Source organism: Entelurus aequoreus, linkage group LG21, assembly GCF_033978785.1.
Source record: "Entelurus aequoreus isolate RoL-2023_Sb linkage group LG21, RoL_Eaeq_v1.1, whole genome shotgun sequence".
Classification (NCBI taxonomy): Eukaryota; Metazoa; Chordata; class Actinopteri; order Syngnathiformes; family Syngnathidae; genus Entelurus; species Entelurus aequoreus.
The window spans coordinates 32,226,058-32,244,512 of NC_084751.1; the positions used below are offsets into that span (position 1 = coordinate 32,226,058).

Sequence of the window (18,455 nt, forward strand, 5' to 3'; positions counted from 1 at the left end):
CATCACTAGTCAATAGTGCGCAGAAAATAAACTATATATCCATTTGTACTGTAACTACCTGCTGTTTATGTGTATGTGTGTTATGATGTTCATTTTTTTCCATGGTCTGTGAAGGCACCTTATTGGCGGAGAATGGGGAAGTGTTGTGTGTCTACTGTCTAGGAGTGAAACATGCAGACATGTGTGCACAGAGGAAATATTTGTTGGAATTGGGCCCGTTGTCAGCATAAGATCGGCAATAAAAGATAAAAAAGAGTTCTGCCATCCTACAGAGACAACTAATTTCAGCCACTTGTATCTGTGATCTTGCTCTTTCTGTCACTAGCCAAAGCTAGTGACCATAAGTAAGGGAAGGAATGTAGAACAGCCTCTAAATCGAGAGCTTTGCTTTACGGGTCCGATTTATTCACCTGGTGTCTGGTGCAGTGACCGCGTTACTGTTAGGCAGGATATCTTGGTTGTTTTATCCTTTTTTTATTTATTTATTACATTTTAGTATTTTAAGTGATATATTCTGCACTTCTTTTAAGGTATATTTTACTATTGTATTTTATTCATCCTTCCGTGTTACCATGTAAATGTGACACTATGTGCCCCTTTTTTTGGTTGTAAATTGTTTCTTATGTCTGTACAGCACTTTGGCCAACTGGGGTTGTTTTTAAATGTGCTATATAAATAAATAAACTGAACTGAACTGATTCACAGATCTATATCGCAGTCTTGCCTTCCTTCACTCGTGAACTGGGATCCAAAGATCCTCCACCTGGGACAAGACGTCCGATTTGGAGGTGCCTGGTTTGTTGGCCCTGCGATGAGGTGGCGACTTGTCCAGGGCGTACACCGCCTTCCGCCCGAATGCAGCTGAGATAGGCTCCAGCACCCTCCGTGACCCCGTACGGGACAATCGGTAGAAAATGGATGGATGGATGGATGGGATGGTTTCATCCCAGAAGCTTCACACAGCTGCTAACAGCTGGCTGAGGCCATCAGGACCATGTCATCCACAATTGCCTGAGACCGGATCCAAAGGCATTAACGCCTTGGCTGCGCCTAGAAATTCTGTTCTTGAAAATTATAAACAGAACCGGGGACAAAGGGCAAGTTTGGCGAAGGCCAATGTTCACCTGAACAGGTTGGACTTACTGCTGGTAAGTCCAACCTGTGCCATGAATCCTGTACTCCTAGTCTACAAAGCACATGTGGGTTGGGCAAACTTCCATGGCCTACGAGCTCCCACACCTCCATGTCTCCCTCATGGTGAGAACACCAACTGTCCCACGTCCGGAGCAAAGTGTGGTCTCTCTTTTTGATATTTTTATAGGAGTTTTTGATTCACTTTTCATTAGAGAAGTAGTATGCAGTGGTAATTTGGCATGTTTAACTTTGAATAATCATGTTTAGTGTGTTGGGCAGGTATACTTAAGTAGTTTATCTTTGGTTCCTGCATGATGGAGGCATGACCTCAAAACATCATATCTCTTTCCATGCACCGCCGCCCTGTCCAATCAAAGTCGGTGCTGCCCTGATTCAGTGAATGTGTTCTTCAGGAACATGTCGAGAGTGACGTTGTAGGGAGTGCTTACAGGCATGTGGATGCTACACACTACTGAGCTTCCTTTTGAATTACACTACATTGGCAAAAGTATTTGGCCACCTGCCTTGACTCACATATTAAAGTACCAATGATTGTCACACACACACTAGGTGTGGCGAAATTATTCTCTGCATTTGACCTATCACCCTTGATCACCCCCTGGGAGGCGAGGGGAGCAGTGAGCAGCAGCGGTGGCCACGCCCTGACCTTGAAGTGCAATCCCATTCCTAACCCATAGGGTTCAATATGATGTGGGTCCACCTTTTGCAGCTATTACAGCTTCAACTCTTCTGGGAAGGCTGTCCACAAGGTTGCGGAGTGTGTTTATAGGAATTTTCCACCATTCTTCCAAAAGCGCATTGGTGAGGTCACACACTGATGTTGGTGGAGAAGGCCTGGCTCTCAGTCTCCGTTCTAATTCATCCCAAATGTGTTCTATCGGGTTCAGGTCAGGACTCTGTGCAGGCCAGTCAAGTTCATTCACACCAGACTCTGTCATCCATGTCTTTATGGACCTTGCTTTGTGCACTGGTGCACAGTCATGTTGGAAGAGGAAGGGGCCCGCTCCAAACTTCCCACAAGGTTGGGAGCATGGAATTTTCCAAATTGTTTTGGTATCCTGGAACTCTTCACTTTTCTTATAATAAAGTTGACTTTAGAATATTTAGGAGCGAGGAAATTTCACGACTGGATTTGTTGCACAGGTGGCATCCTATGACAGTTGCACGCTGGAAATCACTGAGAGCGGCCCATTCTTTCACAAATGTTTGTAGAAACAGTCTCCATGCCTAAGTGCTTGATTTTATACACCTGTGGCCGGGCCAACCCGATTCTCATCATTTGGCAATATAGTGTATCTTGAGGGCTTTGATTGTGAATCCAAACCTCCATAGAGTTTGATTTGAATTTATTTTCTTAATGTGTCATGAATAAAGATTTTCAACTGCAATATTTGTTATTTATTTTTTCATTTATTCATTTACTAGGATGTGTCCCTTTTAACTCTAGTTTAAAGGCTTACTGAAATGATTTATTTTTTTATTCAAACGGGGATAGCAGATCCATTCTATGTGTCATACTTGATCATTTCGCGATATTGCCATATTTTTGCTGAAAGGATTTAGTAGAGAACATCGATGATAAAGTTCGCAACTTTTGGTCGCTGATAAAAAAGCCTTGCCTGTACCGGAAGTAGCGTGACGTCACAGGTTGAAGGGCTCCTCACATTTCCCCATTGTTTACACCAGCAGCGAGAGCGATTCGGACCGAGAAAGCGACGATTACCCAATTAATTTGAGCGAGGATGAAAGTTTCGTGGATGAGGGACGTGAGAGTGAAGGACTAGAGTGCAGTGCAGGACGTATCTTTTTTCACTCTGACCGTAACTTAGGTAAAAGGGCTCATTGGATTCCACACTTTCTCCTTTTTCTATTGTGGATCACGGATTTGTATTTTAAACCACCTCGGATACTATATCCTCTTGAAAATGAGAGTCGAGAACGCGAACTGGACATTCACAGTGACTTTTATCTCCACGACAATACATCCGTGAAGCACTTTAGCTACGGAGCTAACATGATAGCATCGTGCTTAAATGCAGATAGAAACACAATAAATAAGCCCCTGACTGGAAGGATAGACAGAAGATCAACAATACTACCAAACACTGGACCTGTAACCACACGGTTAATGCTGTACCGCCTGTCGAAGCCTAGCAATGCTGTTGCTAACGACGCCATTGAAGCTAACTTAGCTACGGGACCTCGTCAGAGCTATGATAAAAACATTAGCGCTCCACCTACGCCAGCCCTCATCTGCTCAACACCCGTGCTCACCTGCGTTCCAGCGATCAACGGCGCGACGAAGGACTTCACCCGATCATCGATGCGGTCGGCGGCTAGCGTCGGGTAGCGCGTCTGCTATCCGACTCAAAGTCCTCCTGGTTGTGTTGTTGCAGCCAGCCGCTAATACACCGATCCCACCTACAGCTTTCTTCTTTGCAGTCTCCATTGTTCATTAAACAAATTGCAAAAGATTCACCAACACAGACGTCCAGAATACTGTGGAATTTTGCGATGAAAACAGAGCTGTTTGTATTGGGATACAATGTGTCCGAATACTTCTGCTTCAACCATCGACGTCACGCGCAAACGTCATCATACATAGACGTTTTCAACCGGAAGTTTCCCGGGAAATTTAAAATTGCACTTTATAAGTTAACCCGGCCGTATGGGCATGTGTTGCAATGTTAAGATTTCATCATTTCATCAAACTATCAGACTGTGTGGTCGGTAGTAGTGGGTTTCAGTAGGCCTTTAAAGGGGTCATGTTATGACACATTTAAAACACTTCCTTGTGGTCTACATAAAATGTAATAGTGGTTTTTGGTCCAAATTTTGCCTTGACTATGTTTTACAGACCATCTTCAACTCGCTGTCTGATTGTCTCTTTAGGATGCGGCATTTTGTGGGAGGTTTTATTTTATGTGCCTCCACTTCGACTGTGTCTTCTCCTCGTCAGCCATGTTGTAGTTTTTAGCGCTTCAATATGTAGTCTACTGACACATATAAGTTAGAGCTACTTGCTACTTGTATTAGAAATGGCAACAGCGGAGCATTCATGTGCATGAACGAGCCAGTCTGCATGACAACAAGATGATAGAGAAAAATGAAGAACTTATTGATGACGTTGGACTACAATGGCGGACTCGCGCAAGTTCGAGTAAATCTTTACTCTATATGGAGCTATCCACCGACTTCACCAATTGGAAAAAAACGTCACAAATGGGGAAAATTCCAAACGGCTTGTTTTAAGGAAGTATGAAGGAAGGCAAGATTGTTTTATAAATATCTTCACTGCAAAAACTGAAATCTAAGTAAGATTAAATATCTCAAATAAGGGTGATATTTGCTTATTTTCTGTCTGATAAGATACTTCTTCTCACTAAGTGTTTTACTTGTTTTAAGGGTTTTGGTCCTAAATTATCTCCGTAAGGTATTACAGCTTGTTGCTCAGATTTTATGACCTATATTGAGTAAAACATGCTTGAAACTAGAATATCAACTGTTGCAAAGCTGTGTCATCAACACTCACAAGTAAAAACTACTTTTTTTAAAGTAATAATTTCTTATTTCAAGCATGTTAAAAAAAAATCATGTCTTTGACGCAATTGTGTCTCATATTAAAACAGATGACAGCCAAATGGACTTTGCTGTTTTATTTTCAATGAAACAATAGAAAATACGTACTCATATAGTAGTACAGTTGTTATTAGTGAGAATATACTTATTTTAAGGTATTTTTGGGTTAATTGAGGTTAGCTAATTTGACTTGATTTGGAAAGTCTTGACAAGCAAAATTTTCTTGTTCTATTGGCAGATAAATTTGCTTAGTTCAAATAAAATACCCCTAATTTTTGTATTTTTTGTTGTTGTTTTTGAACACTGACTTTTTGCAGTGTTCTCAATGCCTCCATTTTTTGATTTCACATTTTCAGCTCTTTTGCACATGCCAAATACAGAAAAAACGATACTAACACTTAGGAAAAGTTGGTTTGGCAATTTGCATAAAAATAAAAAGTGTATGCCTACTTTTTGCCCACCGTGTATAGAAAAAATGTTAAAACATTCTACTGTAATATTTGACTTATTCTTTTTACATTTGTTCTCATTCAGGTGTGAATTGGGAGGACGTGGAAAAGAGCAATCATGGTTGCCTTGTCGCTAAAGATCGGCGTGGGCAATGTGGTGAAGACCATGCAGTTTGAGCCCTCCACCATGGTGTATGACGCCTGCCGCATCATCAGGGAGAGAGTTACAGAGGCACAACTTGGACAGCGTGAGTTCCTGTTTCAAAATACACACACTCACACACACACGTGTGCAAGACATTATTCACTCGTAAGTGCTGCATGATAGTAGTTGTAAAGAACAACAATACACTTTTAAATATACAACTATTTTAGTTCTTGAACCCTTTTATTAAAAAAAAAAAAACCTTCAGGTAAAATATGTGCAAATACAGTTTTGTGACTATTCTCCTCCATTCATTTGCAAGATGACAATCATAGGGAAGCCACACCCTACAGTTCAGACAATTTCCAGTCTACAGTGTTTGTGATCATTTTGTGGATAAACCCCAGTTTAGGGCTCTTTCTTTCTTACTATATAAGAGTATTTTTACATCAACCCTATTGAGGCCAGTGTAGAATTGTTTTGATTATTTTATCTTTGCCTTTACATATTCAACCCTATGTGACAACCTCACATGTGTGATTTTTTTCCTTCCTGACAGTGTATTAGTTTTATTAGTGTATGTCGCGGCCAATTGGTTTCAGGCCTGACTGTGGTAAACACATTTCCACAAAGTATGACTATTAGTAATAAATCAAATATTTTAATAATTAAGAAAAGAATACTTAACTGAGGTCAAAAAGATATAGAATATGCTTTAATTTCATTGAATTAACGGTTTTATTTAAGTTCTAATTAAGATATCTTTTATTTAGGGTTATCATTTATTTAGAGTTTAGCTGCAGTATTTAATGGGACAGATATGCCTGAAGTTGTGCGAGGACAAGTTATTCTAAGATCTTGGACAAAAAAGGGAGATGTGATATTGGACGGAAGTTGGATAGAATCAATTGGCCTGGGTTATGCTTTTTTAGAAGTGGTGTGACTACAGCATGCTTCAGGGCTGTGGGGACAGGACCCAGCCTAAATCAGATGTTTAATAAGGAGAACTGTTAATAAGGCTTGGACCAACAATGTCCATAACCTCCAGCATTATTCTTGCAGGTATAATATCGAGACTACAGCCAGTGGGGTTTAATTGCTGGGCTGATTTTTTAAGATGAGCAATGGAAATTGATTCAAAATTCTCAAAAATGTGCTGTACAGGAGGACCGAGTAGGGCAGTAGTTGGGACCTTTGGGATGGATTGCCTGACAGACTGAACCTTATTAATGAAAAACTGTTGATATACATCACGTGTGCTCAGGTACAGCATTAAAAACAGCAGTGGTATGGTCAATAACAGATATCAGAGATATACCCACGGACAGCAATCTACAAATTGGGCAATATGCAAGTATTAAGGGGATGGTGGCGGTTTTGAGTGACACTGTTCTTCGAGGACATCGAGCAACAGAAGTAAACACTCTCTACACACGAGTACAGTCTCCAATAACACCGTAAAAATATGCTAGATTTGTTGGTAGTTGTTTTTAATAAAGAAAACGTCACTAAAAGGATTGGAGAAGTCTCTAAAAGCTTAAAAATTCTCAACAAAGGCAATTTTACATTGTACAATACAGCAACAATTTAAAAACAGGGAAAAACAATATAAGACATAATCCATCCATTTCCTACCGCTTGTCCCTCTCTGAGTTGCGGGGGTGTCTGGAGCCTGACAGCTGCGTTCGGGCGGAAGGCAGGGTACACCCTGGACAAGTCGCCACCTCATTGTAGGGCCAACACAGATAATAACCATCCACACTCATATTCACACATTAGGGCCAATTAAGTGTTGCCAATCAGCCTATCCCCAATTGCATTATATCTGTTAATAATATTTACTAATAACACAGACTTGTTTTCAAATGTATGTGTAACATTTTTCAAGCTTTTTTAAAGAAAATGTATGCATAAATGCTCATTATGCAAATGATATGAAGATCTCATATTGACCACACACCTAGCCACGCCCCCACCACCACAAGTATATTTGCTATCTGGGGGAAACCCTGGTGTTGGTGTCATTCTACTGCATTATGTTCTGGGTTGTGACTGAAGGAGTCAATCACTGAAAGCCTTTATTGCATCCGTGTGCAGAAACAACAATGAGTAGTGTGTACTCCACACCCTATCTGAACTTTCTTTCTTATGGCGTCACCTTTACTTGACTTTAACATTTTTTTGTTATAAAGAAAAAACGGAGTTATCTAAATTTGCCTTGTTTTGTTCAATGATTATTTTGTATGCAGTAAACATACTGGTCATTGGTCTTATTTACAGCAATGATATTAGAGGAGTCAGACTCTTCTTTCTATTTTTCAGCCAATGACTTTGGGCTGTTTCTCTCTGATGAAGACCCCAAAAAAGGCATCTGGCTAGAAGCTGGAAAAGCCCTGGACTACTATATGTTGAGGAATGGGGTAAGTAACTTCTACAACTACAGAAATTCCTTTATGCTTAAATTTACCTATGATACTGCAAATACTTTACTTTGGGACCAAAAAAGTAATTTCTACATAGGGGATCAAGGAAAATTGGTATAAATCTTAAAGAATGTTAACTTTACATCAGTGTTTCTTAATTATAGGGCCGGGGCTCATTGCTTGACTGCGAGCGCCCCCTAGAGGGTCGCCAAAAAATATCCGGTTCTCAGCTGTCGTCCGTATGGGGCCGCAGAGGTACTCAGTTGTAATATACTTTTCCACCACTTGTGGCAGTAATGACAATATCAAACAGACAGAAGAAGTCTGGTGCTAAAGTAGTAGTGAGGTTTCTTAAAGGGCACCTATTGTGCAAAACCAAATTTCCTTACCTATTGGTACCTGTTTTTGTGTAACTGGGATCTTCATGAGTCACAGAAATTTGAAATCAAACCATGGAGGCATGGTGGTGATACAGTATATATTTAACAATCTTGCCTTCCTTCATACTTTCTCCAAACAAGCTGTTTGTTATTTGCCCAATTAGTGATGTTTTTGTTGATTTTTTCTCAAGAAGATTCCAGTATGCAAAAAGGTACATTCAGGCGCAATGCAGCTTACAGTCTTTTAATGCTCAAAAGGCAGAAAAAACATGCAATGGCGTAAGAGCAAACGTTTAGAAAAAACACCAACAAAACAGGAACCAGGGAAGGGGCAGGCTTCAGCAGCCAACTTGGATAATTAAGCTACAAGCAAGCAGTAGTAGAATGGAGTTCTCATACTTGGGAGCAGCAAAAGTGAAGGATTCAGGAAATTGTTTGGCCCGTACGAAGATAAGAGTAATCGTCAGGTATTTATAGAGTGATTGAAGAAAATTGTTGACACGTGCGCACAGTGGTATCATCCTCCATCGGAAGTCAATGTAAAGGAGAAAGAAACAGAATGTGTAACCACAACAAACATAGCAGATAAACAGAATATAACAGTTTTTCCCAAGTGTAATGGATATCTCGGGTAAAGTTTTACCGGAAGAGTTTTGCGCGAATCCGCTGTCGTCTTTCTCTCTATCATCTTGTTGTGAGGCAGACTGTCTCGTGCATGCACATGCATTGTCCGCTGTTGCCATTTCTAATACAAAATAGTGTAATGTTCTATCTCATATCTGTCTGAAGACTTTATATGGAAGCGCTAATGACTACAACATAGCTGGCAGGGAGAAAACGCAGTTGAAGTGGATGCACATAAATAAAACCGCCCACAAAATGTTGCATCGTGAAGAGACGGTCAGAAAAGGGCTTGAAGACAGTCTGCTAAACAAACCATGCAACATTTTAACTACAGTACGACCATTACATGTTATAAAAACCACAAGGTGTTTTAAATGTAGAAAAAAAATCATAATACGAGCGCAAAAATTATGGTGAAGCTGTATTTTTATTTGCATTTTAATTGTTATTGACAGTTAAGTTAAGAAACATAATTATTATTAATTTAGTTTATTTTAGCACAACATACTTTTCTGTTTAAAAAAAAAAAGGCCATCAGTTATTTATGAGTTTCTTCTTATGCGGTACTTATTTTTATATTAAAATATATAAGTATCTTTTTAACGCATGGTTTCATATCGTCATCATTAACACAAGGTTGTAAACTGTAAGTAGTTTAGATATAATTATTAAATACGAATAAAATCAATTCAATGTTAATATTTGAGTTGGTCCCATACCCCTCTGTAAGTGGAAAGGTTGGGCCCCAAAGTTAAGGTTAAGAGCCCCTGTTTTACAGGACCCTCCTGTAAAATCAACAATACATGAATGCAGTGAATACTTGAATTACAAAAGAAAAGCAGATAAATGGAGGGGAAGAAAGAGAAGCGAACTATATTAACCTTATAGATTGTTATAGAAAAAATAGGTTTAGCTTTATCAGTGTACCGTGTTTTACTCTGTTTCCTCTGAGGGGACACAACGTTAATATATGTATGATTAAACGTGGACGCATGAGTGTATGTATGTATGTGTGTATGCAAGTGATAGGCCGTAGACAGAAGCGCCTGGCAGATTGCAAGGCACAAGGGACAACCAGCTCTCAAGCCAGCGAAACACCACACCCCACGTGGGCAGAAAAACGCAACGCCCCGAGCGCTGTTCCGGTGAAGTACGTCTTTTTTCGGCGGCCAAATTTTCGGAGCATGAATAGTCAATAGTGCGCAAATAATTATGGTGTTGATGTGTATGTTAGTGTGTCATGATGTTCATATTTCCCATGGTCTGTGAACACTCTGTCAGCGGAGAATGAGAAAGTGTTGTTGTGTGTCGAGCAGTGAAACACGGAGATAGACATGTGTGCACGGAGGAAATTGTCAGGTTCAAACACTGATGACATCTATTAAACAAGACAAGAAGCAAGGAATTAAACAGAGACAGAATTAAATTTAGCTCAATGAGGAGAAACCCGTAGACACTGTACTCTTGTATAATGTCTCAACACGCTCTGGCGAAAGATTGTACGCCTCCTCTTTTATTTGGACTTTCCCTGATTACATGGCAACAGCTGTTTCTAAGGGACGGTGGTCGTAAACAGCCATCGCCTTTGATTACAAACAGCTCAAAGAAAAGGTCGTAAAAGAGTTCAAAGAAAAGGTCGTAAAAGAGTTCAAAGAAGAGGTTGTAAAACAGTTCAGTGCCTGGAACTTGGGCAGATTCTGCTTTCTCTCTGCTTTGTAGTTCTCGGATCAAAACAAAATCTTTCTGTGGATTACAATACATGAAAGAAACAGAACACCTTCATGTTGCTTCCCATCCTACACAGTGGAGTTTTACAAGCTTTCTTCTTGGTAGGTTCAAAGACAGCTTTTGTCTTCTCGCCCGGAACTCATGGCAACACAAAGTTTTGTGATAACTTAGATACAATTATTCTAACAGAAATACGTGTTGGAATTGGGCCCGTTTTTAGCACAAGATTGGCAATAAAATCTAAAATGAGTGTCAGACTCTGTGTCTTCTTCTTGACACTACAATACATTATGATACTTTATTTTTTCCCCCCTAAAAAACCCAAAATTTTAAGGTATGTTGCACCACCACGATCAAAAACATTAAGGGGAAAACCTTCTCTATCGCATCAGAATCATTGCTAGGTGCAAAAAATACAAACTAACCATAATAAAACAAAACAAACTTTAATATTAGTATAGTTTAATATAAAAAGGTTTGTTACTCTTAGACGTTGTAAACTTTTATGTTGCTTTTTTTATATGATGAATATTTGAGTTAGTCTATCCGATACATTTTAACATGACTATCACTCCACCTCCAAGGACACCCTTGAGTACAAGAAGAAGCAAAGGCCGCTGAAAATCCGCATGCTGGATGGTACAGTGAAGACTGTCATGGTGGATGACTCCAAGATCGTCAGCGACATGCTCATGACCATCTGCGCCAGAATAGGTCAGCTATGACTCACACGACTCGCACAGATTTGAATATTCTTCATTTTGATTAATTTCACTCGTTAGAATCTCTCAAGTGTAATTGTATTTTTTTGTATTTTATGTTGTACACCCCAAACAACCAAACCACGCACATAGTTTCCCAGAAGAAGTTGCAATTTCCTTTTTTTTTTTCATGCTGGGAACCTCCAGGTTTTCAAGGCCCAGTCCTAGAAAACTAAGCTACTGTGCTGTCACCCTAAATCTAAATCCTAATGTGTCAATTCTCGGGAATTGTTTTTTTTTTTTACCAAGATGTGATATACCGATATTGTCCATCTCTTTATTTAACATACCGATATCAAGTGCTACGGATATACGCAGCAGCTCTACCCTCAAACTAATGTCAGGTGACATAGTGATGTCATGAATTAACATGCTTAATGCATACATTTCAAAAATAAAAACTGTTTGTGCACAATAAGACAAATACTGTTATATAAGTGTGAAAAAATTGCCATATTTATTTTTAAATGTGTTGGAAAATTTGTAAGCAGAAGTCAAGTAAAATAACATGTTTTACTGTCAACAATTAAGACAGGTTAGTATGAAATAATTCACAAATAAGAATACAACTAAATAATGCTGACTAGAGGTGTCCCAATTTGATATTGGTCAGATATCGGCTTGAAGATAAAATCTCTGATACAGATGTCCTCCAAATAAGCACATAAGGTTGGTCTTTTCTTGTATTTTAGTCAAGTAATTTACAAAAGGTAAACATGGGCTATAGGCTACTAGAATCTAGCAGCTACACAATAGCACACATTAGCACACAAGATAGACATATGTTTTAGAATGTATCCAGTAATGAACGTGTCTGCATCATTTAACCAATGGCCTCATAAGCTTAACTAAGAACTATTGTGGCCACTAGGTTTCGTTGAAAAACAATTATAACTCCACTTCAACTTAAAGACAGCATAAGTCCATTACAGATGGTTGGTAATAAATAGTAGAGATGTCCTGATCTCGATCATGCAATGCGTAGCCGATCTTTATTGCAGCTGTGTCTCAGTGTTTACAGTGCATCCAGAAAGTATTCACAGCGCTTCACTTTTTCCACATTTTGGTATGTTACAGCCTTATTCCAAAATGGAATAAATTGATTTTTGTCCTCAAAATTCTATATACAATACCCCATAATGACAACGTGCAATCTTATGAAAAAAAAAGAAAAAGGAAAAACAAAGCAATCATATGTACATAAGTATACCCATTGTTACTAATTTATACTAATTTCACTTGATTAGCTTTTTTAAAATTCCACACTAAAAAACAATAAAAGTATATACTGTATGATTCATGCTGATATCGTATTGGATCAATATCAGTTTTGGCCAATACTCAAGGCTCCAATATCGGTGTTGTATCAGAAGTGAAAAAGTTGTGACACTCCTAATGCTAACAATTATACAATTTCTAAAAGTGAAGATTTCTAAGTGACACAAATATTCATGGAAGTACAAAATATGAAACAGTGGACTAACACAATCATTGAAATTATAAACTGGATATAGCTTGGGGTTAAACTGCCTTCTGTGTTACCTGACTCCTGAGTGCAGCTGTGACATCTTTGTGTTCATGTCTGTAGACTTCTTCATAACCCTTCATCGAGATGCTCCAACTGATACCATTTTCAATAAGCACTGTAAATATTAAATTAGTAATTCCATTATTAAAATCTTATTTTCTTGCAAAGAGAGGCATTGTATTGTTGGCTTACATTACAAGGTCTCTCTTTTGCAAGAAAAAAAGATAGAAAAGTAATATATGTCTTCGAGAGAGAAAAACAGTCTGCAACAGTCTATATAAAATTACACCCACATTGCTCTCATTATTGTCAACAGACTACAACACATTCATCTGTTTCTATCAATAAACCTGTGTTCTGGCAGAGCGATAACAAGTTATTAGTAGCAGATATGAACCGTCCATATTAATTAGCTACTGGAATGCAATCGCTTTGTTTGCAACAAAATAATGTTCATAAGGGACACCTTCAAGCATGCCTGGAATTTTGCCATTTTAGGGGCAAGGCCACTTGGCCTTTGATGTCGTCAACCTTTTCAGGACACAAAGACCAAATAGCAGGGCAGGAAGGCGATTAAATTAAACAATGATTTTAAGTCCACAGTCATAATTAATGTAGCTTGAAGGTTAAGGATAGGGATGTCCGATAATGGCTTTTTGCCGATATCCGATATTCCGATATTGTCCAACTCTTTAATTACTGATACCGATATCAACCGATACCGATATATACAGTCGTGGAATTAACACATTATTATGCCTAATTTGGACAATCAGGTATGGTGAAGATAAGGTCCTTTTTAAAAAATGTATAAAATAAGATAGGATAAATAAATTAAAAACATTTTCTTGAATAAAAAAGAAAGTAAAACAATATAAAAACAGTTACATAGAAACTAGTAATTAATGAAAATGAGTCAAATTAACTGTTAAAGGTTAGTATTATTAGTGGACCAGCAGCACGCACAATCATGTGTGCTTACGGACTGTATCCCTTGCAGACTGTATTGATATATATTGATATATAATGTAAGAACCAGATCATTAATAACAGAAAGAAACAACCCTTTTGTGTGAATGAGTGTAAATGGGGGAGGGAGGTTTTTTGGGTTGGTGCACTAATTGTAAGTGTATCTTGTGTTTTTTATGTTGATTTATTAAAAAAAATTTAAAAAACGATACCGATAATAAAAAAAACTATATCGATAATTTCCGATATTACATTTTAAAGCATTTATCGGCCGATATTATTGGACATCTCTAGTTAAGGATGATTAAATGTTTAATATGCATTACTTTCCGTTAAATAAATGAAGCTTTTAGTGAAGTTTATTTCACAGAATTGTTTATTTCTTAATAATTTCTTTCTTTTGCCCATAATGACGATAACATGTTGAGGCTTTATTATTTAGTGCACGGCCAGGAGTGTTTTCTTTATAATTTCATTCACGTTAAACTAACGTGGTTGAGTGGGTTAGGGGTAAACTGCAAATCCTGCACACTGTCGCGTTGCTTAGCTAAATATGAGCAGTGTGTTACATATTATAGGTTGAGAGTTTATTGTCTTCTTATGCTTTCACAAATGTATCAAACTTACACATCTCCCCAATCCCATTCAGTGCAATGGGATTGGGGAGTCGGAGATGTTCGCACATCCGGATTACAGTCTGTGTGCGTTGGATTTAACTCCTGTTTGGCCCGGTAATGCTTTGTGTTGTAAAGCGTTGTGCTGCGTGTGGGACTCCGGCGGTTCATACGAGGCAGAATTAAACCCACCACTGGTCAAAGTAGTCTTAATGACATAAAAATTGCGCAGAGACAAAGAGATGCGTCCGTCAAGGCATAACGGCCAATGTGGCTGTGGCGCATATCATTCATTCACATGGCCAAACAGAAGGGCAATGAGAGCCACGGCCGTCATGGCCGCCGTGAAATTCTTGCCCTGCCTCCAAGGAATATCAGTGCAGTGACATGATGGACTCATTTCAAATATGTGTTTATGCGCACTGATTTTTTGTAAGAACAAAGACTTATTAGAAGTGTTATTTTCATAATAATAATAATAGTAATACCTGGGATTTATATAGCGCTTTTCCAAGTACCCAAAGTCGCTTTACATGTAGAACCCATCTGCTACATTCATTGTCTGACAAAGAAGATACAATTTCACTCCTGTTTAATTAACTTGTTTTCAATCATTTCATGTTTTATGCAACATGTTTATCATTTTATGCACCTTTATTCACAATTATCTGACAAGCATTGCAAAAAGATGATTGACTGAGGGTGTGTACTGTGTAGGGTCAAAGTCGTAAGAGTCAAGTCGGTGCACGTAGAAGAATGAATTCAAAAGTGAAAAATTAAATAAACTATTCATGAGAACACTAACATATCACTATGATCACGCGTCATCACATGCGCTCAAATCTTGGAAATACCTTTTCAATATCGACTGAAAAAAACGATGGGGTACGATGCAATATCACAGTCTTATGCCGATATTATCAGACATCCCAAATAAATTACTTTCAAAGGCAAGTCTACTAACCTGAATGTCTTTTGTTAGGCATTACCAACTATGACGAGTACTCGCTGGTGCGAGACATCGGTGAGGAGAAGAGGGAGGAAGCCACTGGAACCCTTAAAAGAGACAAGACATTGCTAAGAGATGACAAGAAGATGGAAAAGTTAAAGCAAAAGCTCCACACAGATGATGAATGTATGGCTTTTGCATATTTCGTCAGTTTTGACATATGAATAATGTTAAATGTAAATGTTAAAGACTTCAAGTGGTAATTTGCTGTTGCGTTCTCAGTGAACTGGTTGGACCATGGGCGGACTTTACGAGAACAAGGTGTCGAGGAGACAGAGATGTTGCTGCTAAGAAGGAAGTTCTTCTACTCAGACCAAAACGTGGACTCCAGAGACCCTGTACAGCTCAACTTGCTTTATGTGCAGGTACTCAAATCTTGTTCTCTTCTTCAATCACAAGTGCTGTCATGCAAACACAATGGTACCTCAAATTTTAGGTACCTTAACTTGCAAGTATTTTAAGATACGAGCGGTCTCTCAGATTTTTGTTATGCTTTAAATTGGGAACATAAGTTAAGTTACGAGCCTCCGAGCTGCTCGATGGCGTAGAAAATGCCACAATTAACACTGTAAGATCAGCCCCAAAACATCTGGTCTTACTTACTTACTTACTGGGGACGGCGTGGTGAAGTTGGTAGAGTGGCCGTGCCAGCAATCGGAGGGTTGCTGGTTACTGGGGTTCAATCCCCACCTGCTACCATCCCAGTCACGTCCGTTGTGTCCTTGGGCAAGACACTTCACCCTTGCTCCTGATGGGTGCTGGTAGCGCCTTGCATGGCAGCTCCCGCCATCAGTGTGTGAATGTGTGTGTGAATGGGTGAATGTGGAAATACTGTCAAAGCGCTTTGAGTACCTTGAAGGTAGAAAAGCGCTATACAAGTATAACCCATTTATCATTTATTACTTGCTAGCGTTATAACTAGAGATTGAAATAACTTGGTTTTCCGACCATTGGAAATCAAACCGTTAGCAGCGGTGCAGCTTCTACAGCCTTCCAATCAACATCCTCCTCCTGCTAAGGGCAGCTACTCCACCCACGGCTCGGCTTCAAACATATAAGATGGCAATAGCTGCCAAAATACACTTTTATCTTGTTTCTGCTTGCTTGCTGCTAATAAATATGAAGGAGGCTTTCTGGTAATGTGCCTCATCATTGATGTAGTGCTATTGTGAAATAACAGCTCTGTTTGAGAGTGCAAATATTTCAACATCATGTCTGTGTTTTTCACTTTTAATTGATCGCGAAACCTTCAACATCTTCTCCTGTCTTCTTTGGGCCCGTTGCTCTCTTTCGCCATATCTCTTGGCACTGCGCTTGTCCTGCCACACACACTCGCAAAACGATCTATATTACCGTAGGTGCACCGCTCTAATGTGTGCTGTATTGGAGCAGTCTCATTTTTTAAATTAAACTCATTTAACAACATTAAGACAAAATACATACAAATTGAAGCGTTTTTCTTATTGATTCAATCTAATTATCACATCTTTACAAAATTCTCTCTCTCTCTGTCTCTCTGTCTCTCTCTCTCTCTCTCTCTCTCTCTCTCTCTCTCTCTCTCCTCTCTCCCCTCTCTCTCTCTCTCTCTCTCTCTCTCTCTCTCACTATATATATAAATACCGGTATATATATATATATATATGCTTGTATATGTATGTATATACACACACATATATATATATATATATATATATATATATATATATATATATATATATATATATATATATATATATATATATATATATATATATATATATATATATTTCGGACTATAAGTCACAGTTTTTTTCATAATTTGGCCGGGGGTGCGACTTATACTCAGGAGCGACTTATGTGTGAAATTATTAACACATTACCGTAAAATATCAAATAATATTATTTAGCTCATTCACGTAAGAGACTAGACGTATAAGATTTCATGGGATTTAGCGATTAGGAGTGACAGATTGTTTGGTAAACGTATAGCATGTTCTATATGTTATAGTTATTTGAATGATTCTTACCATAATATGTTACGTTAATATACCAAGCACGTTCTCAGTTGGTTATTTATGCGTCATATAACGTACACTTATTCAGCCTGTTGTTCACTATTCTTTATTTATTTTAAATTGCCTTTCAAATGTCTATTCTTGGTGTTGGGTTTTATCAAATAAATTTCCCCAAAAAATGCGACTTATACGCCAGTGCGACTTATACTCCGAAAAATACGGTGTGTGTGTGTGTATGTATATATATATATATATATATATATATATATATATATATATATATATATATATATATATATATATATATATATATATATATATATATATATATATATATATATATATATATATATATATATATGTGTGTGTGTGTGTGTGTGTGTGTGTGTGTGTGTGTGTGTGTGTGTGTGTGTACAATACAGTGAATTTTGCAAACCAAAGCTTAATAAAAGATTTGTTGGTGTTGATTGAGCAATATTGTGTGTGTGTCTGTGTGTTTATGTGAACAGGCCCGTGATGACATTCTAAACGGGTCTCATCCAGTGTCTTTCGACAAGGCCTGCGAGTTTGCAGGTTATCAATGTCAGATCCAGTTTGGTGACCACAACGAATCCAAACACAAACCTGGATTCTTAGAGTGAGTATTGTGTATTTTTTACTGGCTTTATCAATTAATTGGCTTGTGTAATGTACAGTTGTGATCATAAGTTCACATTCACTCGTCATAGGAATGAAGCTCATGTTAAATTTGTACATGTCAATTAGGGATGGACGATATGGCCTCATATCTATATCATAATGCATACTGCAGCCTTTTGCGGTAAGAATATAAATCACAATATATTATGTGGCAATAGGTTACAATAGAATAATTTCAAAACGAGTTACAAAGCCTCCTAATTTATCTGCTGAAGTATGCGGTAACATATTGTCATTTCTAGTAAATATTTTCTCAAAACTATTATTAATCTAGTTGCTGTTGTTTGGATAGTTCACATCAGTTTTAGGTGATATTAAAAATGTGGGTATGAATCTAATATCTAGTAGTTACAGGGGCAATATTCGTCATACCAATGCTCCTGCTTAAAATATTCACG

The 18,455-nt window shown here is 38.2% G+C and overlaps 1 protein-coding gene across 1 annotated transcript in view; it reads left to right on the forward strand.

The window, feature by feature from the left end:
• Positions 1–18,455, forward strand: part of tln1 (talin 1) — a 136,614-nt gene that overhangs the window by 34,309 nt on the left and 83,850 nt on the right. Inside the window, exons 2-7 of the mRNA XM_062031499.1 lie at positions 5,269–5,431; positions 7,651–7,748; positions 11,068–11,197; positions 15,338–15,490; positions 15,587–15,729; positions 17,868–17,995. Coding sequence (XP_061887483.1) covers positions 5,302–5,431; positions 7,651–7,748; positions 11,068–11,197; positions 15,338–15,490; positions 15,587–15,729; positions 17,868–17,995 — 782 coding nt within the window. The 5' untranslated portion in view covers positions 5,269–5,301. The remainder of the gene's footprint in view (positions 1–5,268; positions 5,432–7,650; positions 7,749–11,067; positions 11,198–15,337; positions 15,491–15,586; positions 15,730–17,867; positions 17,996–18,455) is intronic.